This window comes from Botryllus schlosseri, chromosome 12, assembly GCF_051294905.1.
Source record: "Botryllus schlosseri isolate E-star chromosome 12, Bs_hap1, whole genome shotgun sequence".
Lineage (NCBI taxonomy): Eukaryota > Metazoa > Chordata > Ascidiacea > Stolidobranchia > Styelidae > Botryllus > Botryllus schlosseri.
Genome location: NC_137247.1, coordinates 16,541,026 through 16,563,867, shown reverse-complemented (window position 1 = coordinate 16,563,867; position 22,842 = coordinate 16,541,026). Strand labels below are relative to the sequence as shown.

At 40.7% G+C, this 22,842-nt stretch overlaps 2 protein-coding genes across 2 annotated transcripts; both read right to left on the bottom strand.

Annotated features, from left to right (window-relative positions):
- Positions 1–517: 517 nt before the first annotated feature.
- LOC145452223 (acetylcholine receptor subunit alpha-1-B-like) lies at positions 518–13,675 on the bottom strand. The gene is made up of 11 exons (XM_080330448.1): positions 13,567–13,675; positions 13,345–13,508; positions 12,535–12,689; positions 10,217–10,325; positions 8,863–8,966; positions 8,297–8,406; positions 6,171–6,365; positions 5,596–5,756; positions 5,426–5,531; positions 5,217–5,341; positions 518–1,031 (listed from the first exon to the last, which is right to left on the bottom strand). Exons 1-11 carry the CDS (start codon positions 13,595–13,597, stop codon positions 861–863), a joined length of 1,431 nt encoding a protein of 476 aa, XP_080186574.1. The 5' UTR covers positions 13,598–13,675; the 3' UTR covers positions 518–860.
- An 82-nt stretch (positions 13,676–13,757) lies between these two features.
- Positions 13,758–22,385, bottom strand: LOC145452221 (cytokine receptor-like factor 3). Its single transcript, XM_080330447.1, has 13 exons — positions 22,131–22,385; positions 20,779–20,888; positions 20,471–20,568; positions 19,736–19,829; positions 19,599–19,672; positions 19,425–19,531; positions 19,285–19,362; positions 18,368–18,498; positions 18,144–18,253; positions 17,952–18,087; positions 15,267–15,382; positions 15,154–15,208; positions 13,758–14,766 (listed from the first exon to the last, which is right to left on the bottom strand). Exons 1-13 carry the CDS (start codon positions 22,233–22,235, stop codon positions 14,520–14,522), a joined length of 1,461 nt encoding a protein of 486 aa, XP_080186573.1. The 5' UTR covers positions 22,236–22,385; the 3' UTR covers positions 13,758–14,519.
- Positions 22,386–22,842: the final 457 nt, after the last annotated feature.

Genomic DNA, 22,842 nt, shown 5'->3' with positions numbered 1-22,842 from the left:
GAACGACCGCGTAGAATCCAAGCCATTTATCTGATGCGCCGCAATATCACAAAAACACGATTGGGTACCGACTTGCTAATATATAAATTATCTCTCGAGTACACATGTGTATTTACAACGTCACGTAGAATTGTGACCGTACCAGAATGAAGTCTAGTGATTAGCAATATCGGAAATTACTTATTTGCCGACGAAATCATAATCGCGGCGATTGCAGATATAATAAAATCTTACATAGACTTTTGGTATACAAAATATCTTCATTTCCTGATGACGAACGAAGCATGAACGGTCTCGGACGATAACTGAATAGTGGCCCGTGTGTTACTGTTCACGAATGGGCCTTTTACATACATTTCGCACGCCATCAAAATCTGGCAAATCGGCATCAATTATACACATGGTCATATGTAGGGAAAGAATGAGGTTTTCATTCATAGGTCTGAAGCGGTCAAGTCATTTATTCCATCCTGCCAAGTGCCTATGTCAAACATGTCTCCACGCACAGGACCGTGTATGATGTCGGAAGATAATATAATATGAAGCTCGCGATGTGGAAGCACCGTTGTATGCTACAGGAAGACTATCACACTCATCAATTACTTGCCACCCGTCTTCAACTGATAGACGGCTAGGACAAGAAATAACATATATTTCACAAATTTGAGACTTAAACATATGTTATTTTAAGATTCATTTTTTGCATTTGTACAAGGAACACACCAACAGTCCAACACTGATGTGTCACAATAGGTGATGATTCATTTAGGTAGTATATAAACAATAGGATACACAGATGTGTCAAGTTCTACGATCAACAAAGATTTGGATACGTTTCGAACAATTCCCTATTCTGTGATTCAGAAGATATCGTTCGCCATCGTTGCGTTCTTAAATTTTTCGTCTTCGTAATTGAACTCGATCAACCTTTTCGCAAACACAACAACGGTACCAAGTGTGCAGGCTAGTACAAATACTTGCAGGAGACAGCGATCCAACACCATAGCAACGTACTTCCATTCTGTTTCTTTCTGTAACGAGAGTCAATATCAAGTCATACGTGTGCAGAGGTGGACAAAATAGTCAAGAAAGCTACTCAAATAGAAGTTGAAGTAGCGAAAAAAATCTACTCAAGTACGAGTAGAATTACGTCTTTCATAAGCAACTTAATACTACCTGAAGTGGAAATAGAATTGACTGACTTTAAATCTACTCAAGTAAGTAGTAGTGAAAACGATCGTAATTCGTTCGCATGGACTGTCAAAAGCTGCAAATGGAGCTATGATGCATCCCGCCAGGAGGTGTCCATTATTGACAGAATAAGCGGTCGTTCATATCATGGGATGTATATGATAGTATTGATATGGAAATGCGATACTAATCCTTTGTTCTCTCGAACACCCCGTTTTAAAAAATATCATGGCATGGCGCCCTCCCCCACATGATAAGGCCTCTAGTTCAGTCGAAGAGCAATACGGAGAAGTTATGTCGGATACGGCTTTAACATTTTGCGAGATTAGTATACGTTAATTAAAAATATGGCAGATCGTGAAAATTCCATATAGTGTATAGCTTTATTTTCGAAAAATTAAGGCAAAGAACTGAAACTATAATTAGAACTCAACGTATAATACTCGTAATGGAACGAAAAATACAAATACTAGTTCTGAAAAGCTGAAAATAGATTTCATGTCTTTTGGCTAGAAAGCTCCAACGTTGATCTGCTAAAACAGGTCTCATGCTCATGCTCAAAACCTTAAATAAAGTCAAAGTCCACTTTTCCAGATTAGGACACGTCATGGGCTGCTAGAGCTAGGTATAATAGGTAATTGCTAGATTGCGAAACACCAGTGTCAAACGTTATGAGGGGCTATACTTACTGAGATGAAATATTTGATATATAGGCGACTATGCGGTATGAACGGAACCACGCAGCCCGGTATCCAAATTATATTCAGCTTTACTTTCGTTAAAACACATCTGCCGTGCGCGAAGCGCAACGAAACTTCTGGGCATTACATGACTTTTATGAAAATTAAATGTTGGTACTACGCGAAAACAGCCCCAAAATTCATCAGGCTATCTTTCTTACTACTTCTACTTGACAAACTGAACATAGCGAAACGTAAGTAAGTAGCACACAAAATATCACGAAGTAGAAGTAGAAGTAGCGAAAAAAGATCTACTTGAGTAAGTACCAGAAGTAGAGGAAAACTACTTGAGTACTTCGAAAAAGTACGTGTGAAAGCTGATTTCAAAACGACCAATCGTACAGTCATACAGTTCATCGTGCAATCGTGAGAACTGGCTCTGGGTACAATGATGATGGCCTGATGGTCATATATGCGCGGAACGCTGATGATTCGTATTATATAATCTGCCATCAAGCATTGATCGTGATCTATGCAACCAGCCATAAGAGTCAACGTATCAACGACATTTATAGTTTCGATGTATTTTTTCAACACGGAAGCCTTTACAGGTCAAAAGGTCGTGTCACAGCATCCAAAACATGTAGTACATGAAGCTACGCACATTAGAGAAGATGATATTCCACAGCATTGCCGCAAAGTCCAATGAAATTTGTATGGTCAAAAAATATCAAATTATCTTTAAGTGATGTGTATAACTGGCGTTAATTCGTGTGTGGGCACGTGGAGCTTTCCGCATCACCCATATACTTGTGACTTCGTAACGAGTGATGCTCGAACACTCGACTCAACTCGAAGTCGAATACTCGTTTCGGAATCGACTGACTCAGGTATTCAATTTTGATCAGTCCGAATGCCAAAAACTAAATATATTTTTGTTACTTCTTGGTCTGGGTGTGGCACTGCCTACGCGAGTTATACTATATACCAGTGATTCCCAACCGTGAAGCTATCCTCTAAATATGCCACGAAAATATAATAGACGACATTTGTTGTTTGTTTCTATGCAGGGCCGTAACAGCACTTCGTCACCCCCCCCCCCAAAAAAAAAAAACGTTGGTCTTGGGCCCCCCATAGGGTAATAGGCCGAACTTCCGGGGGGTTTCGCCCCCAGACCCCCCCTCCAGCGATACACTGTTTACCGCTATTTATCATATTCGTTATTGGTTGCTTGTTGAATTAGCTTTTGTGACCTAAGCGCGCGAAGCGCGGAAAATTTCCGGAATTCTTGATTGAATCGGTCAGTATGATCGGGTATTGCACATATATTGTTATCAATTTTTATCTTCTCTCTGCTCACGTAATCAGATTTGCCGGTAGAGCTGAGTGAGGTGTGTTTGAAAAGGTAGGACCACTTAATAATAATTAAACATCTTCGGGCGTATACCCGTTGGCAAGAACGAAACAGTACCTCGTCAGGCCCCCAAAAACGTGGGTCTTGGGCTCCCATAGGGTGATAAAACGACCCCCATAAAGTTGTTGGCGTTTGTCACGAAATCATCTCTACTGTATTGTGAGTAGAGCGCGAAGAGCGAAAATTTTCGATAATTTATGATAAAATCGGTCAATCAGATCGGCGATTGCATATATATTAGGCTATCAATTTATTGTCCTCTCTACTCACGTAATTAGATTTACCGGTAGAGCTGAGTGAAGTGTCTTGAAAACGGGAGGGCCCGTAAATAATAATTAAACATATTCAGGCGGGCGGACCCGTTGATATGACTTCGTTAAATGATGCTATTTCGTGACTTCCAGTCTGCGTTATCAAAAAATATGGAATCTCCCAAACGTAGGCTTCTAAACTAAGAGGCGCACACGATTTGAAATTGGTAATTCTTCACTGGCATAAATTTTTTCCCAGCGGGATGGTATTTGTCTTGTGAGGTTCAGATTGCAAAGACAGGAACATTCGGCGCCAGTCATTAGGCGCCTATGGACAATTAAACCTATATGTATTTTGTATATATAACGAAGTCTTCGGTCAGCATAAGGGCATAGACCTTTTCGGCCAAGGTTTTCTCGCTGCCGATCGTTCTGGCACACTTCTTGGAGTCGCATGTTATATGGCCCAAATTGTCTACTTAAATTCGCGCCCAGCGCGAAAAAATTTTGAAACATTTGCATAAATTTTCTAAAAATACTCTATGATTTATGCTAATTCACGGAATAATTTTGGGCCCCCTCCGATCTCGTCCCCCTGGGGCTTGGGATGCGCCAGTTACGGTGCTTTTTCTATCAATAGTTATAGTCACTCAATTTCTGTATATGAATGCTAAAATGAGGGATATGAGTTATGTTTAATGCCGTCCAGGGTCGCTTCTGAAAACCGGGAGAGAAATCTTGCAGACTAGCGTCAAACGCATGGATGAATAACCGTCAGACAAGGATATATCTTGAGTTCTGCTTGTCATATAGACCTTCATACATCGTCTCTGTGAAGAGTAAATTTCGACACAATTTTATATACATCAAAATAACGGCTTACAGTCAGGTATAAATTACAATAAGGCCAATATTACCCAGCGTATAATTCCCCGCAAACTTGTGCATTATGTACTGAAGAGCTATCACAAAACGACACAATAGTATGTTATAGTAATGATATGCATTTTCAGTTTATTCAATGTAAAGCACTCGCGGATCTGCGTCTATCACTGCTAAAACATATCGATATAGAATCTATAGAAGTCAATGTGCATGCTGTTGGATTAGCTGGATTGTGAGATCCAGAGGTAGTCTAGCTAGATATCATCATTTGATCGTTATATGAAGCCCACTCGAGTGTTTTAATGCGGCTGCATACGTACTCTGCAGTATGAAATGCGGCTCGAACATATAGAAAGGTTGGGAGCCACTGCTATAAACACTAAATATACAGCTATCGCGTGAAACGTGAAACTAGCTTCGCCATTCAAAACAGTGAAAGCTGCGCAAGTGCCTATTGCACTATTACGCAACAACTTATCGGAAAATATTTTAGGTATACTTTGTCGAAGCTATAATATAGATGACCATGCCGCTAAGTTGATATCTTGAATCAGTATTCTTCGGGAACTTCGCCAAGGAATCGAGCACCACAATCAATGGAATCGAAATGTAATTACTACTCGGGAAATGGCTATGCTTAATCGCGAAATAATTCACAGCATTTTGTAACTGTATCAAATGTGAAATTGAGTCTACAACACCATGAATTGGCTGCGAAACTGCATATAGCGTTTAATAACGGGATAGACTGACGCGAATCATGATCTTGGCATATAGCCCCGAGCAAACTCTCACCTCGGTGGCTGTCTCTTGGCTCTCAAAGCGTTTTGCCACTGTGGCCAATTCATTCATTGCTTTCCTAGAATCTGGATTTTTCATGTAGGCGCTTTGTTCCACCGCACTGTTGCGGCCCGATATTTCTGAATTAGAAAAGTTAACGCAGCCAAGGTAGCGCTCGGAAACTTCGTAACTTGCACCACGCCGAGTCAAGAAATATCACAGACCTGACACGTATCTTGAATCTACCTTCCTATCCGCCGCGGAATGGTGTGTATCGAATAATTTTATGGATATACGTAGCAGTTTCCTCGGTAGAATAGTGATGAAGGTCTACAGTGAATAAAATAATTTCGAGAATTAGGGAATCGGAAATATATTTTCTCCGTTGGAATACCTTTCGAAGCCAAGGTGGCATTGTATGGGTCGAGGGTGTTCTGTAATGTAGGTTGAGATCGAATATCGTGATGATGATCGAAAGAGTGACCAAGATCATAGTGAATAAAATGTACGATCCCAACAGCGGGACTCCGTTCGCGGTTGATGGGATCGTGTCCACTGCAATGAACAATAATGTCACACAACGTATACAATTCGACCTGTGGGCCTCCATAAGGTGAAAGGATTTTCTCATGTCGATAAGATATCATGTTTTTATCCTCTACCCAGATTTTCAAGTGATAACCTAATTACGTAAGATACAATTGGAACGTGAAATAAGGGGCATCAGAATACTTATTATTACCTGAAATTCGTCACTTCTACTTCTACTTCAAATTGGGTACCAACGATGACACTTTAACCACATCTGGGCCTGCTATATTGAGGCCATGGTTCGCTGTGGAATTGTAGGACTCTATATACGTGTAACATGAGCGAGTATTCCATTCGATATCTGCAGAAACGATCAAGATGCATCGAATGAACATTTGCATCGGCCTAACAGGTATGCAATTGGTCAAAATTACTCACCAATCACAAGCAAAAATAGCACAAGCGTCAACAATAGCGAGACACTGAGCGTCATTTTCTCGGCCCCGTCCGAGGGCAAATAAAAAACGGCGCTTGTCAGGGCAGCAAACAACATCGTTGGAATCATAATGCTCATGAGAAGATACATCGGACGGCGCTGAATCACAAAGTGATACGTCATGTCCACGTACGGTTCTAGAATCATAAAAAGTATTTATAAAAACTGGGATCGATGAGTTCGGTTAAGGTTATGGTCAAAATATAGGCATGATTGATGATATGCGGATTTTACAAATAGCTGGAATTTTGCGATGCCAATAGCGTGGATTAGCAAGATTCTGCCGGAATATGCATCGTCATAACTCCCGGGCATTGGTGCTACATGGTACCAACAGACTTGGACAACTAGATAATTCTAGTTATCAATTAAGACTAAATTATAATTCAAATCTAATTTGTGAAATAATTCCATGCTCTTATTCTAAATCTAACCTAATTTGTGAAATGTTTTTATACTCTAATTTTTCTTCTAGTTTCCGTCACAAACAGAACAGTATATAGTTCGCCCGACTGCGAAGAAAAAGAGATAGCGAGTTAACACGGGCTTGTTCTTTTTCATGCACTCAACTACATCAGGAAAAAAGAGAAAGATTGCTTCAGATCCAACCAAATAAAATATATTAAAGGATGAATTGGAAAGATATTTCCCAGCAGCGCGTGAGAGCGTGGACTGTGATATCTTGAGTTACTGGAAAAGAAAAATCGTTTTCCTCATCTCAGGACTGCTGCGCGATAACTCCATGTACAGGGGTGGCCAACCTTTTTGCTATTCACGGCCGCATTTCGATTACTCATGTCGCCCACAGTCGCATTCCAGGGGATACTCCTATAATGAACTAACTGGACGCCAAATGCCCATGACGAACTGTCCAATGCCCATGTCCATTTCTGGTGAACTCCGGATTAATGTATTTATTCATATCGGCTAACTATATCGCGCCGAAATCGAGAGTGGTCATGGTCATGTTTGGAATATAGTTTGTAGGAATCGATATGGCCGCGCCACGCCCGAAAATTGTTTCAGATTTGCGAATGAATTTCGTTGTTAGGATTAGTAGTTTCACATGTTACCATCAAACATTTATCCTTTCCTGGCCCATGTGATCAGATTCACCGGTAGCGTCGATAGAGGTGGTGCTTACGAAAATTTAGGGCAAGTTATAAATGATGATGGATCTTCGAGTGGGACAATATTGTTATTGGTCACTTTGTTGCATGCAGTTATTTGTTGACATCACATCAGGATTGTCGAAATGTCGGTATAGTGGAAAGATATTGAAATCGCCCAAACGTACTAGAAACATTTTTATGTTGGGAGAACACGAGTCCACGTTGATATTTCCATATGGGGTGCGTCATTTCCCACTGCGTTCCACATATACGTACTTAGGGGTCAGATTGCAAAGGGCATTACTGTGATATAATAGAAATGGAAGCCACATTGAATAGCGCGCAGCGCGCAGCGCGCAGCGCGCAGAAATTTTCGAGATTATATAACATCTTTCAAAAATTTGAGAGTCAATTCGTAATTTTAATTTCGATGTCGACGACCGCCAACAAATACTAATTAAGTTACATGTCGACGGCCGCACAATTTCCCTTTTACGGTCGCAGCTAGCCAGCCCTGCTCTTATGCGTGACTGCAGCATCAGCTCCATCGGAAAGAATTATCAGCCATGCAGCAGAACTGTATGGTGCGAAATGAGCCAAGCTTAGTGTACAGACATTAACCATACAGTTGAATTTTGTTGTATTTCATTCTCATTAGGCATTTCATTCAATTTCCAAGTTTATTTTGGAAATTCAGTAATTCTAATTCTAATCTAATTTGAAAAAAAACTGTGTGGTTATAATTATAATTCTAATCTAATTTGAAAAAGCTGAAAATAAAATTTTCTTGCTGTCTAGTCTGGGTGCCAGGATCAGTTCTTGATTAGACATTAGAACTTTTTGACGTGAAGAGTCTGACTAATATATACAGAGTAAGTCACGCAATATGCATATAATACAGTCAACTCCAATAAGCTTAAAACGATCCTAAAAATAAACCAGCGCAATACTCCTACCTACACAGCAGTCGTACTCCAGGTAATGTTTATAACATCCGGTAGACAGTAGCCTCCACTCTCCGTTAGAACTGTAATCACTGATGTCGGGTTCTTCGCAAATATGATCCCTGCGATGATTTTAGTAAACTGACAAGCGTGGTAGTAGAGGATATTACTCGGCAACCAGTATAAGCAATGGGCAAGTAGATTAGTTCCCGATGAATATTCGAATCATGCAGCCCCGGTCAGTGAATGGTATCGGAATTGAGAGCTGCCATATATTACATAGACACTCCGACAAAGGAAGAGAAAATAAACTGACATGCAGATACCGTATAGGAAACATATTTTTTAAGTCATAGTCAATCTTGAAGGTATCCATTATCGGTCAAAACTCGATTTCAAGAAATCAGAAAAAAGCTTGTGATTTTTACAATACATTATTATATTTGCTTTTCATTACTCCTGTGTCTATGCTATGTCCTTCATATTTCCTTATTTTATCAGTTTTTGCGGGTCGCGACAAAAAAGTAGGCTATATGAGAACCCATGATATATAGTAGCCTATGCGAAGGTCTTCTCACGTAATTTTGCCGTCCATGTTAACCATATCTAGTAGGTCCATTCCACGCGTCCATGGTCCGATTTTCATTGTGCAATTTTGCGTGTCAAAGGGGAAATTGGCGACCTGGAACGAAATTCTTAAATTTATGGCATCGGATTATTATTCACGTGATGAGTCGATTGGCACTCACCACTTGCGATTTGCAAACGGACAAGATTTGACTTCATGCATAGGCTACATTCCTACATACTATACGTACCCCTATCCATCAATGTGACAACATTTAATTAACAACCGTAGATTTGAATTCCAATTTTCAAGGTAACCAAATATTAATTAGCCTGCCCTAGGGTTGCATTTAAAACAAACATGTTTAAAGGAATAAAGCCCTTGTTTAAATCATGTTTTATTGTTTTTTACCCACGACGTCACGAATATTTAATTGTAACGTCACATTGGATTGACATTGACGATTGAAAATATTGGATAAATAATGCTCTATCGACGAAAAGGGCTTCAGACCACTGTAATACACAGACTAATAGATATTTAACTAGGACTACACCGTTATGCAGCATTTTTACGGTCGGCGGTAATCATCATCAGAAGACCAATTCCGTACCAATGATCTGTATCTACGAGCTAAAACTGTTGAAACGACGACGAATTCGAGGGTCCCCCACCCCCAATCGTATACGTCGACTATTATGGGTGCAAATCGTCCGTAGGCTCATACTACATGACATTTCAGATGTTGACACAATTAGGGGATAATTAGACAACGTTTGGAAAAAAATTCGCAAGGCATTTGTGTAAAACATATTGTTTATATCATGTTTTAAACAAAGTGTTTTAAAACAACGTTTGTTTTATAAATGCAGCCCTAGCCTGTCCTAAACTGGGTTATGATGATTTACAAGCAAATACTATATATGTGTATCTTATCCATCATATATATAGGGTATCTTATCCATCCCCAATACAAAGTGTTATGAATATATAGGGTCTACTGCAGAATATGTTTAGGTCGTACAGAGTCTGCTGCTCGAGGCACCAGTTTAATTAAACGTATTGGCAAAATAGTAGACTAATTGGTGAATGGTGAATTGGTGATATATCGCACAGTTAAGGCTACGGTCAGTAACCGGATTCGGCTGGTTCTATGGAACTGTCTCACAAATCACGAACCGGTTAGCATTACTGCTGGTTACAGTTAAATACTTTTCGTAACGGAACCGGCAGAAAAATATGACTGATATGGCTGATAAATTTGAATCGCGCCGTGCATGGCTATGACACTATATGATTCATGATTAACCGACGATAGATCATGCAAACTACACTATTGAATAGATACACGAGTGCATGCCTACCTCGATTTCACAGAAGCTACGATACATTGCCGGTGGAAACCATTCGATTGTGCCATTGTAGAATATTTTGACTTGACGAGGGTTGGAAATTGTGAAGTCGCCATCCGCACTGCCGTTAAAATGTTTTCAGGTATTCTCAGTTGGGATATGTTGGCATATCATATACTGAATGGCAGGACCGTAACTGCCGCACCCTAAATCCCTCAATTGGGGGGGGGGCGAGCTTGAAGGGGGCCCAAAATTATTTCGTGAATTAACATGAATTATGTAGTATTTTTCTAATGACGTTTCATGCAAATTTTATATCTTGATTATTTTATACCCTTCCCCCCGAAGAACAAATACGCATGACTTATAGAAATGGTCATTTCGGCGTCGGCCATTACCGCGCCACGACGCACCAATACATATGAAGTTTTAGGCCCTGTAACATGCAACTCCGAGAAGTGTGTCAGAACGATCGGCAGCGATGAAACCTTGGCCAGAAAGGACTGCCCCTATGGTGACCGAAAACTTCGATAGCCTATATATACAATATAGATATATGTTTAAATGTCCATAGGCACCTAAATGGCTGGCGCCAAATGATCCTGTCCTGACAATCTGAACCCCACAAGACAAATGCCATCCCGCAGAGAAAAATTATTTGCCAGTGCAGAAATACCAATTTGAAATCATGAGCGTCTTTTAGTTTAGTACGTTTGGACGATTTCAAATCTTTTAGCATAGCAGACAGGAGGTCACGAAATAGCATCATGTAACGACGTCATTATACCGTCCCAATTATTAAGTTTAATTATTATTTACGAGCCCTATACATTTTACCAGCACCTCACTCAGCTCTACTGGTAAATCTGATTACGTGAGCGGAGAGAGGATAAAAAATTGATAGCAATATCTATGCAATTCCCGATCATATTGATCGATTCAATCATGAATTATATAAATTATTCGCGCCTGGCGCGGTTTATGCGACACAAGCTGACTCACAAAACAGGAAAACAAATAACGCTGATAAGTAGGAGTAAAAAGTATCGGCTGATTGGGGTTATGGGGGGCTAGGCCCCCATTTTATTGGTTTATCACCCTATGGGGTCCCAGGGCTAACTTTTTTGGGGGGCTGACGAAGTCTCGTTTCGGTCCTGCTGAATGGTAACAATGCACATTTATACTATTTATTAGGGATGGTGTGAACGTGAGGTTCACGTTCGCGTTCTGTGTGTGAACCTCGGAAATTTAGAGGTTCGCGTTCACAACAGAACCTTGGTAGGTTCTGCACTGTGAACCTTTTCATATCTTACAATTTTCACTTCATTATAACATCTTTGATTCAAATTTATTGCATTTTAATGCGGGCCGCTCTATGCAGGGCGCTGGCAGCATAACAAATCTACACTAAACGAGCATGCACCTTGACAATCTCAAAAGTTTTACTTGCTCTATTACAAAAGATTGCTCGAAATATCCAGCTTTCCGTTGGTGAGTATTAAGTGACTGCTGTGAGCTTGACCCGCAATCACACAACATCGCGGGTGAAATAGGTAGTCAGCGAATGATGATTATTCACCAAATCAGTGAGATTGATATCGTTTTCTGATGTGAAAACTTTAGCAGGCGTACGGGGGATCAGTCTTGACTTCATATTTTTACCTAATCATTAAAACCAAATCCGTGCGATTGAGGTAATGACTCATCTTGTATAGGCTAACATGTTAATGGCGTAATATCGGTAGCAAGTTTTACACTCTGCTCACTATCAATGTAGGAATCCTCAGACGCCGAATACATTGTCCGGTCTGGCCAAGGTCGTTAAGGCGTCAGCTTATATTCCCTGATAAGTCCTTGTCGAAATTGTTGGCAAAGCGACGAAAGATATTTATTTCACGGTATTATTAGCCTATATCATTTCATTATTCCATTTGGCGACGTGCAAAGCGGCAGTATGTCCTTCAGCATTGTGGCATAATGTCGTCGCTAGGTATCGTGTACAAATGGGTTACCACTTCACTGAAATGTAGGGTTAGAATTAGCATAATGACGTCACGTGACGTCATGAGGTTCACGTTCGCGTTCACACAGAACCTTTCAAAAAGGTTCGCGTTCACACGAGCCTGAACCTTTCAGAGGTTCACACCATCCCTACTATTCATTACCTGGGGAAATAATTGTCAACAGGCTCTTACAGACAGTTAAATCTCCGGTACGGTGCCCGATGGGACTAATTCTTCTCTTCATGGAGGTTGGAGGTTTACAGTAGGCTAGTTAGTTATACGCGATAGTCGATACATAGACCATGATTCCCCACTCCCAAAACGTACTTGTTGTATAACACAAAAAATGGCAGCCATATTTTTTCAGCGGGTATTCGAATGAGTTGCAGTCCATCATAATGATCAGGGTTCCACTTTAATCGTAGGTCTGTCCAACGGTGGTGCAACCAAGTTTTCGTTTCGATCTTCTGAGAAACTTCGTCCTGAAATTCGATAGTGGGCCTAATTGTTAGAGTATCGATTTATTCTATCTTCAATACACCAAAACGTTGATTTTAGACGTCCTAGCGCGGCTGTGATACAAACGTGTAATCCTGTACACGCTGGCTATACTTTCAAATTGCTGATATAATTTTTTGGTAGGCTGCACTCTGGCCCCATTCGCGCCAGCCGACAACGCAAAATACAGGACACTTTCCACAGTCCACATCCACATGACGAAAGGATTGTTGCGTGGGGAATCTATGTCACAAATGGCCGAGCCTGCTGCATAAATATATAGTCATTGATCAATTACGGAAAGGGTGACAACTGACGAGACCATATTGAACCGTCTGCAGGATTTGGAACACCGTGTGCCCCGTGTTGCCTGCTTCGATGCTGGTTTTTGTTCCGCTTGATAAATTAGATAAGTATTTTCGCTATGCTCCACAGCTCTTGACGTCATAATATCGACACCGCATAACCCTGCATGTGCAAGTTTATCCCGATACGGGTGGCATTTTATAATTTATGAAAGAAATTAGTCCATTTTACCATGACGTGATTAAAGAATTGTGGAACAAGGTAGTTTACTTAGCACTGAGGACGTGCAATACATAGGATATCATTAGGTTTAACATACTATTATAATACTACCACGTCGATGAGTTCGTTTAGAACCAGCCTAAATCGAACATCAACACTTTCATTGAATCCGCTCGCCGGACGCACGCCTCGCTGATAACCATCCAGCAGTTTCGTAACCAAGTCGCGAGCGCCATCCGCATATCCGCAAAGACAAATCACAGCAATCCAACAGCCTATAAACATTGCATTTCAACGACGATCGACCGCACGCTATAACTCACACAAGCCTACATTTTCGATAAAACGCTGTCCCCAAGTACATGATCAGACAATAGAGCACACCATCAACTTCCTCAAGCCCAACTGAATCTGAATGTTCTCGCTGTCAACTCTTGCCCACGTCACCTCACCACGTGAAGGTTCAATTCTCCAGGGACCTTGCAACTGATTTCGTCAGTACACGGTTCATAGTAGCCGCTAAGCAGTGTACCAGGTGATTATATTTCATCTACTGCATAGATACACTTTGAAAATGCATCAGACATCGCGACCTTATTGAAAACAACAGCGTAGCATAAACAAGGGAAAATAAAACTCAGCAGTACGAGGAACTATATAATATTCTTGAAATATACACACAATACAATACCGAATCACAACAAATTTAAAAAGACAAGATTTCGATGCAAAATGCAAGAAAACGAGGACTGTACTGGCGAGAAATGGCTACGAATGCAACTTCAAAAACAGAGGCCTACGTAAGGCCCAAGTGGAGATCTGCTAATGTATGTCACACTAAAATACAGTTTGAATAATATCACCATCGCAATGCTTCATAATGGGCAAGATATACAAAACAGAAGCAGCAGTAGAGAAGTGGCGGCAAAAAACACGCCCGTCAGTAGAATAGCGGTCTTTGAATTGCACGACAAATTCTGCATAGACAGTCCATTACCACACTTAGATCAAGGGCTGGGCAAAATTTAGTACCTGGGTGATACAATACCGTTTTAACTATTAGGATTCGAGTCGAGTCTAGTATCATTCATCACAACGCCATAATAGTAAAATGACGAAGAAAGTTCAAGTACGGTATGTGGCCTGCCTTTACCACAAAAACCACATTAAATACAATAGGTTATTTTTAAATGTAGCTATTTCATTGCACTTGGTGAAAATACTGTAATTCTGATGCCCAGCCCTCGCAACCCTAATCACATCACCGCGTGCCACTCAATATCAGATCAAATAACATTGAATTTCCAACCCTGCGCCTTGAACGACGCTGCGAATCCGAGGCAATGCCTGCCCGCCGCGTTTTCGGCTACAGAAGTCGCCGGGATTCGCCAATTGAAGACCGCTTCCTTATCACTCATGGTGATGGTTACGCGTAGTACTACGTGGGAGGATTTTGACTTCACTCTTTTACTTCCAGAGTCGTTGTGTTCGTCAGATTTGATTTCCTGCGCGTTGAAACGCACCATGCTGTTCCTGAGAGCATAAGACAGTATTTTGTTGGTAAATTCGCTCATAAACTTGCTCACAGACTCATCATCGGGTACATGATTAATGAGCAAACCAAGAGTATCCTAACAAAGAAGGAAATACTAAATTGTGGTGTTAACAGTTTCGCCGGATGCCAAGAATTCTAATAGTCCATGAGCTCAAGTTACTAAGTAGTGAATATGAGAGCCATTCAATGTTCCATACATATGCAATACAGCGGGCTATATAATACATAACATAAAACACAATCAAATCTTTTATCCCGCATCATATTTGTGACACAGCGATTGTAACACCATCACAGCTCTAGCAACTTTATATTGGCCTAACTTTCGAAAGACTTCATGACATCATTCGCACAGCGTGACTCACCGGCAAAAGTTACAGAATCTCGTCTTGGACTCGACACCATTGATGAATATCTTTCCTGAATAAGCAAAAGAGCATTGTGGTCGTGTGATAGAAAGTGTCCGTCACGACGGTACCTTCAGCGGTGACGCAGAGAGAACCTTCTTTTATAATGGACGCGCTGAGCGAGTCCATCTCTGCTATAAGGGCGAATCCGTCTCCTGAGCTGTGTGATTTGCCCTCGACTTCTATTCTGTAAATAGACATTGATACTATCAGAGAGCATAGGATTGCATATTCTTACGCACAATTGGTAGACACCGCTTTCAAATTTTCAAGTTCAAGAACGGATTAGTTTCACACAATTTGCGCAAATTGCGTGTTGAATTTGCATGCGATTTAGCAATAAGCATAGTCACATAATTTACATGAGAATTAACATAACCGCATAATCAGGAAGGCCTGCAAATATCTAGATGCCTACAGACCCATGCCCTCTGATAAAGTTGATATGAGTAAGGGCAGCCACCAAACACTACTCGCAGTCGCTGGCAAACTCGTTGCGTTTTCGACAAAATTACAATTATTAGGTTACCTCAACTTATTTCTACAAATGTACAGGTAATTAATAACCCTTTGTGGCTACATTAATAACTAATAACCTAGAACGTGCTTGCACAAATAGATTTGGTAGTTTAGGCAGATAGCAAATTATTATGGTATCGGTATCATTCATACCCTATGGATGCAACTAAGGATAAATAGGGAAACATATATTCGACTAGATAAACTTTCCGACCGCATGAACATCAAGTCATGCTCAAAAGTTTATGTGTTAATAAGTCTAGTAAAATTGTTGCGTTGGGTGTGCCGGCCTGATCATAGCATGCGAGTTGTTAAAAATACTCGTGCTGCTATTTCAGTCGCATCGTAACAACCGTGGCACATTAGATAATGTTTCAGGAGTCATCATGGCAGAGTGAGCTTGAAAAAAGTCACTTCCTGTATAATATTTCAAAATTAACGGAAGCTCTTACTGTGTGTATGAATTCATAACGACATCTTTATAATATCAGGTTCGCCGCTACTGTGTTTTTAACCAAAGTTAGTAGCAGTTAACAGCTACTTCTCAATTTGTTCTGTCTTTCCACCGAGACAGCTTGGTCATTCGCATTCAGCCGAATAGCTAGAATAGCAGTTTATATACAAATTTTCGTTAGCCCAGTTTGCAACTCAATAAGCAAGTATCAAAGTGATCTGGAAGCCAAGCTGCGTCCTGGATAAAACAGTACAAATCAAGAAAATTTGAAAAAGCATGATAGCATACTTGTACAAACTACTGAATTTTTAAAAAGCGCAACTAGAACTAGACCTACCACCTTTTCAAAATCCGCAATTAGAACGAGAACTGCTCACTTTTTAAAACTCGCAACTAGAACTAGAACTACTCAGTTTTCAAAATCCGCAACTAGAACTAATGAAATTTAAATATTAATACACCGTACTGAACTGGATTTCATTCTCCTAGGCAACACATTAATTTTTATTTTCTCGGAAACATCAGACTTTACTTGACATTTCAAAAGGACGTGGTTTCGAGTTTGAGATTTCGACCTAAAAAAACCATCCGCTCGCTACGCCACTGTTACTAGTGATGACTCAGGCTGCACAAGCATCGCCCACCAAAACACCGGTATCTCGATTCACGCAAAATGACGACACGTGCTTTCTAGTTATTCGGCAACTAGAACCAGAACTACTGAATTTTCAAAATCTTCAACTAGAACTAGAACGACTCAAAAAAACGTTGGTTTGTTGACCGTCAACTAACGAATAGTTCACACAAGTCTGCATAAGCATCTACCCGTACCGCAATATATATTGTAAAAAATTACACGATTACAGAAATAGTCAAAAGACAAAAGTGGCCAGTAATGAAGTAGTTCTGCTTTTTGGAGTGATCAAGTAGGTAAAACTAATTACTTTTTACAATCTAGATTGTGAAAAGTAGAAAGTAATCTGGGGATAACTTTACTGGACTAAGCGAAGAAGTCCCGGTAACTGAACATATTTTTGTGTTAGCCGACGAGATAAATCATGCAATTTCATAAGTAGCCACCTCCGATCAACTGCTCTGATCTTGTACTTACACTTGAAGTAGTTTTGACCAGAGCCCGACCAATTATCGGTTCGCCGATAATATCAAGTTTTCACACTTTGATAGAACTATTGGTACCGGCCATCGAGGTGAACAAGCATCGGCAATTTTCGTGACGTCACAACATGGCGGTAGGAAGTCGGAAAACTATAATCTTCCATTGGGAATACTGATATATTTCATATAGCTTGCACTTTACAGGTGTCCAGATGCAGCCTTTCTAGATCATTTCATGTTCAAGTATAACAAACAATGACTGTAAAGCTGTTCAAAGAGCTTCTTGGAGTTACAGAACTTCAATATACAATGCAGCTGTTCAAATGAATGCTCAGAAGTTGTGCAAGTGTGCCTTTTAAGGTAGATCCCCCCCTCTTTCGAATGTTGGCTTAATGTATTGGGGTTACCGGTGAAGGTGTTAGATATCGGTTTTATCGGTATCGGCCCGAAATCCAATATTAGTCGAGCTCTAGTTTCGACATGTCTTGGAAATTGCTACTGCTATGGTTAGCAATTCACTAGAAATTGACGGGTGTTACTTCTACCTATGTTTGAGTAGTAACGGCAGCTACTTTGAACACCTCTGGTATTGTTACTGTTCAGTATGACATTCAGTCGGTACTATGACTGCTCCCGTAAATTATCGACGAAACATTCCAATCCTCACCGGAAAGTAATCGGATACCCGATGATGTATCCGCCGGCTTTAGAGTAAAGTATCTGCGCAGCGTTCGAACGTTTCACGGCGACTCTCGACTTGTCTTGCACGTTATAACCTTCTCTCTCATTAACAGAGCTCCATTCTGAAATTGAAAACGGTGATAATCGAGAGCCCCGGACGCGAATCATATCGTAATACCGTATCCAGACAGTGTAGTAACTCCGCTTTGATACACACTCCAAGGACTCCAATCCAACTCGACCAGGCTATCATCGTCCGCATTTCCTTTGACGAGGCAACGGCTTGCTCTAAACAAAGATTGATCGCATGGCAAGGGTCATACTTGAGGCACGGCTCAACGATTGGAGTTCGAGTACTCGAATCTGCATCGAGTATTAACTGTAATGTTAGGAGTCAATTACCGGAACGTGTAAGCCGTGTTTGGCGAAAGTTTTTTGACTCGGTAACACATGTTGCTGCCCGTGTACGCGTCTCGAAACGCGCCGTGCGATTGAGAATACATGCTTGTCGAATTGGACGGTGCTAAAGTGGCCTGCAAAAAGAGACACAGCGCTTTATAACCCACCGATTTCATGTCATTTAGAATCGTGTTACAAGAGATGAGATCCCTGAATAATCACGAAAAATGCATCCAAGCTCATAATACGCAGACACTGCACACATTTTATATTTCTTTATTAAACCATTTTCTATTTTACAAAACCCCTAGTCTAACAAGTGAGCAATTTTGCCAAAAAAATGGTACGTACAAGTGGAAGCTGACCGAAAATATAGTCACTTGAGTAGGTGATGCAAGTGGGCAAAACTACATTTTGCAGCACTACAGCATTGCAAACTAGAAAATATATGTGACAAGCCAGCACTGTGGATTGTGGATACTAGCGATCAGATATGGAAGGATGCCCTTATCGACACGGTAATGGCGTTAAGGGGGATTCAAAACCATATTCCACTGGATATTGGAGCACCATGCACATTGCACATCTTCTAGTCAAGATATACAAGCGGCTTTTACTGGATCAATAATAGGGTGTGTATGGAGATTACCATATTACTATACCAGTACCCACATCCAGTGCTGTATCACGGCTATTCATCGTCTGCCCATTTATTTACAATTGCATAGGTTCTTTCTCATCGAGTGTATATGCCTCTTTTTGCAACACTTTGGATAACCTTTTTATTACTATATTTATAGGCCCTATGTTTTCATTGTATCTGAATCGCGCGTGTCTTTTGATCAGACGAAATTCTTAAAAAATCGTTCTGAAGGGAATGATACCTATCGTGAAATACAAACACGTCAAACTTGAAATACCTTCCCGTGGCAATATTGAAGTTTGTACAACACAGTGTTTCCGCCTTCAATCCATTCAGCAACCTCGTCCGTATTGCACTAAGAAACGATATGAAAGCGTTCAACGGCCGTGTCTGCAAATTCCAGTTACCAGCACATACTTCATCCCAAGACACGACAATTCCACCCGGTATAGGGCCGAGCTCCGTTATTTGAATTGGCGCCTGTCGGCTAATCTGTCCGTGGCATTTTATGGCTTCGCAGATTTCTGACAGAGAAAAGAATCGGAGCTGTCACAGAGATGTACAACATACATAGCAACACCACGAACATACTTTGACAAAGGTCCTTTTCCTTATAGTGGAAAGTTAAAGATGCCACTTCCGTCAGTGACGGTACCTCTGGTATGCTGAGAAGGTGGCAAAATTTATTGTTGTCGGTTGAAATCGGTCATGAAATTGCAAATGCTAACCCGGAAAGAGACAGACCAGCCGTAGAATTGGTGAACTTTTTCAATTTCCTCCCGTCTTGGCTACAATCTTCATCTGAGTGCAGCAATTTTTCACCTATAATAGTTTTAGTACTATAATAATTATAATATATTATATAATTCTAATTATAAAATTTAAAATTCTAATTTTAATATTTATAATTATACAATTATATTACAAAATTAAAGTATATAATTATATTACATTTATGCTATATCACGGTTGTGCACTGTGCGCACACGGTTGTGTGTGAGAGCTCACATAGGCTTTCTAGTTGCATAGTACATCGTATCTTGAAAAATGGATAACAAATGGTGCTTTTAATATAGGTTCATTTGTCTGTAGCCCAAGACAAGCTTCATTATACACGATGTAAGTATATACATATAACCGCGTAGTACGTCGTTGATTTATGAAATAGGCCCAACCGCGGAATTTCAAAACTATTTCTCATACTCAAGACAGAGAGAACAGTTAACGTGGTTGCCACCAAATTAATCACTTTCAAGTCTATCCAAATAGGCTTACTGGTTTCTAGCCTAGGCCTTCTTGACAGAATTAGACAAAAGAAATCATAGCTCATAAACTGAGATAGTAGAAGTGGTGTGAAAAACTTGACAAGGCTATACAGACAAAAACAAACTACACTAAAACATTTTATACTGGAAAGTAACACTTCCTCATCGCCATGATAACGCGGAATGTGACTTGCTGACCATTTTCAACCACAGTTTCAGATTCCTGTATCCCTTCTTCTAAGAACTGCTTGCAATCCTCCAGCGGCTTCAATGCTTCTTTTTCCGTTTCTGAGATCCTGGAAAAGATATACAATGAGCAATAGGTATAATAATATTGACTGACAAATATCGCATGAATGTTAGTTTCAACGTGGCTGCAGTAATAAGATACATGCCTATCATTACAATGTCAAATTGTTAGATCATTCCTGATGACTTTTTTTCAATTTATTGATGGCTTATGCTATATGGTTGGTACTATTTCGAGAGTAGAGTGACCACCATACTCGTCCAAAAGTTCTTTGCGCTTCTGTTGAATTTGTGAGAGAACCTTGACTTGTAATGTGTTGAAGTGCTGTTCGATACTCTTTCTCGATTGCCGGCTAGTGACAGATACCTAGAATGAAAGTCATACATATTACAAAACAGTGCAATGGTTGAGCAATACCAATACGTTATGGTTAAATAGCCTAGTAGGTATCTATGAATCCAGATATAAAGACTTAGAAGCTGTATTGTAGAAGTAAGTTTGACATATGACAAGAGCAATATAAAATTTTGTTACCCATGCCTACTCCCTCTCCCTATGATTTCTGTAGTTTTTTTAAAGGTTACAACTGCCTAGCACATAGCCCTCACGGTGTTTCACACGATTCATAATTTAATGTGCATGCAGGCATTAAAAATGAAAGATATGTATTTTGTAACACCACACTGTTATGTCGATTCACAGGATACAAGGAGAAGACCAATTACTCAGCCGACAAGACACCATAATGATGGAGCGTCCGGCTTCTTGATCGCCTTATGCCGTGATCGGTAGATCGTGGGTTCAATCCCCCACCCCCACCGGGTCAGACGTCGGACCAAAGACCTGATTAGTAAAACTGTGAGTGATATCCATGGCTTCCCAGCTTGGGGCTCAGGATTACTGGCATAGCATGGAGGGGTGATCCAAGACTTAAAAATCCTTATAAGGCTGTAACATAACATAACATAACATGGTTGGGTTATATTTTTGATCTGAACAAGTCACACACAATGTACAATGCGATAAGACACAATGCGATGGCATGAACAGATAGGGGGATGTCGAACGACACGCATCAGTAGCGATCCTTTACTCTAACATCCACCTCGGCCTAGATTGCCCGATGTCAGTTCTTTTTCGATGTTGATCTCTTTGAAGCCGCGGCCCTTTCTACTAGTTCTTTCCATTCATTGTGGGTGCTTTCTTTTTTTCGTCGGATCTTTGTCTGGGCTTTTTTGTCGCCGTAAGAACAACGGCAGGGGAAGAGGAGCCCAGATAAACCTCCGACGGGAATCGAACCCGGTCCGTATGCGTGCTAGGCGCTTATCGTAACCACTACACTATCTCCCCCGCCACTGTATCTGCAAGTTCCTTGTCCAGCGGCATATGCACATCACGCATTGATGCACTCATCTCATCCTCATTCCTCGTATATGCAGGCTATGTGCACAGATCGTGCCGTGCGCATGTATTATCATTGAGTCCGTGTATATGCCGCAAAAACACCAAGGACAGAAATATACCAAGCCATATTCGTATTGACCGATCGATACACAATGCATTACTCCGACAGTCCGACCTAACAATGATAACATAGCCTACTCTTACCTGTGAAATGCAGGCGTTCAACTGTCGTAATTTTCCTTCAAGTTCACACTTGTGCTGTCTTGCAGCGTCGACTGTGTCAATAGCATTTTGTAAATCCTGATCCATTGAGCAAAACTACTACCACTCTCGCATATGGGTGTTGAAAAACTACGCGCTTCCGAACGAAGAGCACAAATTTCGTTCTTTGCGGTACACCTGCATTACTATACTGCTGCAGATCTTGATTGCAGCACCAATATATGCACTCGTGTGCTGCGGTCGCATTGAGCAGAAAGGCACGTCCAGCTGAGAGATATGCTGTGAAACGATCGAACTTCAGCGATTTTAAAAGCGCGAGCATGAGCATGCGCATGACCATTGACCAATCTACACTTGTCGCCATCCTTATGCAGTAACATAACAATCAATCTGAAGCCCCGTCATGTGTACTATCCTAAACAAAACCGGCAGCAACCCCCAACCAGTTTGAAATATTCATGAACTACGAACATAGAATTTACGGCGCAGGAGCTACGTTACAAATTACTATGCTACGAACAGAGGTGGTCAAAGTAGTCACCGTCGCTACTCAAGTAGAAGTAACGCCGGAATTTCTACTCAAGTAGAAGTAGGAGTGGTGGTTCACAAGTAAGTAAGTAGGTATTCTACGCTTATTTTTTGCCTACAAAACTGATAACTGTCAAGTAGAAGTAGTCTAAGATCATAACTACTT

Bases quoted from the DNA above. Each gene is read 5' to 3' on its own strand.
- LOC145452223 (XM_080330448.1), bottom strand. From the start codon at position 13,597: ATGTACTTGGGGACAGCGTTTTATCGAAAAT. The intron at 12,690-13,344 runs GTAGTATTATAA...ATCGAATTTCAG, and splicing joins TAAACGAACTCATCGACGTG to GACGAAGTTTCTCAGAAGAT. The intron at 10,326-12,534 runs GTACGTTTTGGG...TTTTAACGGCAG, and splicing joins TTTTTTGTGTTATACAACAA to TGCGGATGGCGACTTCACAA.
- LOC145452221 (XM_080330447.1), bottom strand. From the start codon at position 22,235: ATGGATCAGGATTTACAAAATGCTATTGACACAGTCGACGCTGCAAGA. The intron at 19,830-20,470 runs GTCAGCAAGTCA...AAACTATTATAG, and splicing joins TGAAACTGTGGTTGAAAATG to GTGAAAAATTGCTGCACTCA. The intron at 18,254-18,367 runs GTAATTGACTCC...ATCTTTGTTTAG, and splicing joins AACACGGCTTACACGTTCCG to AGCAAGCCGTTGCCTCGTCA.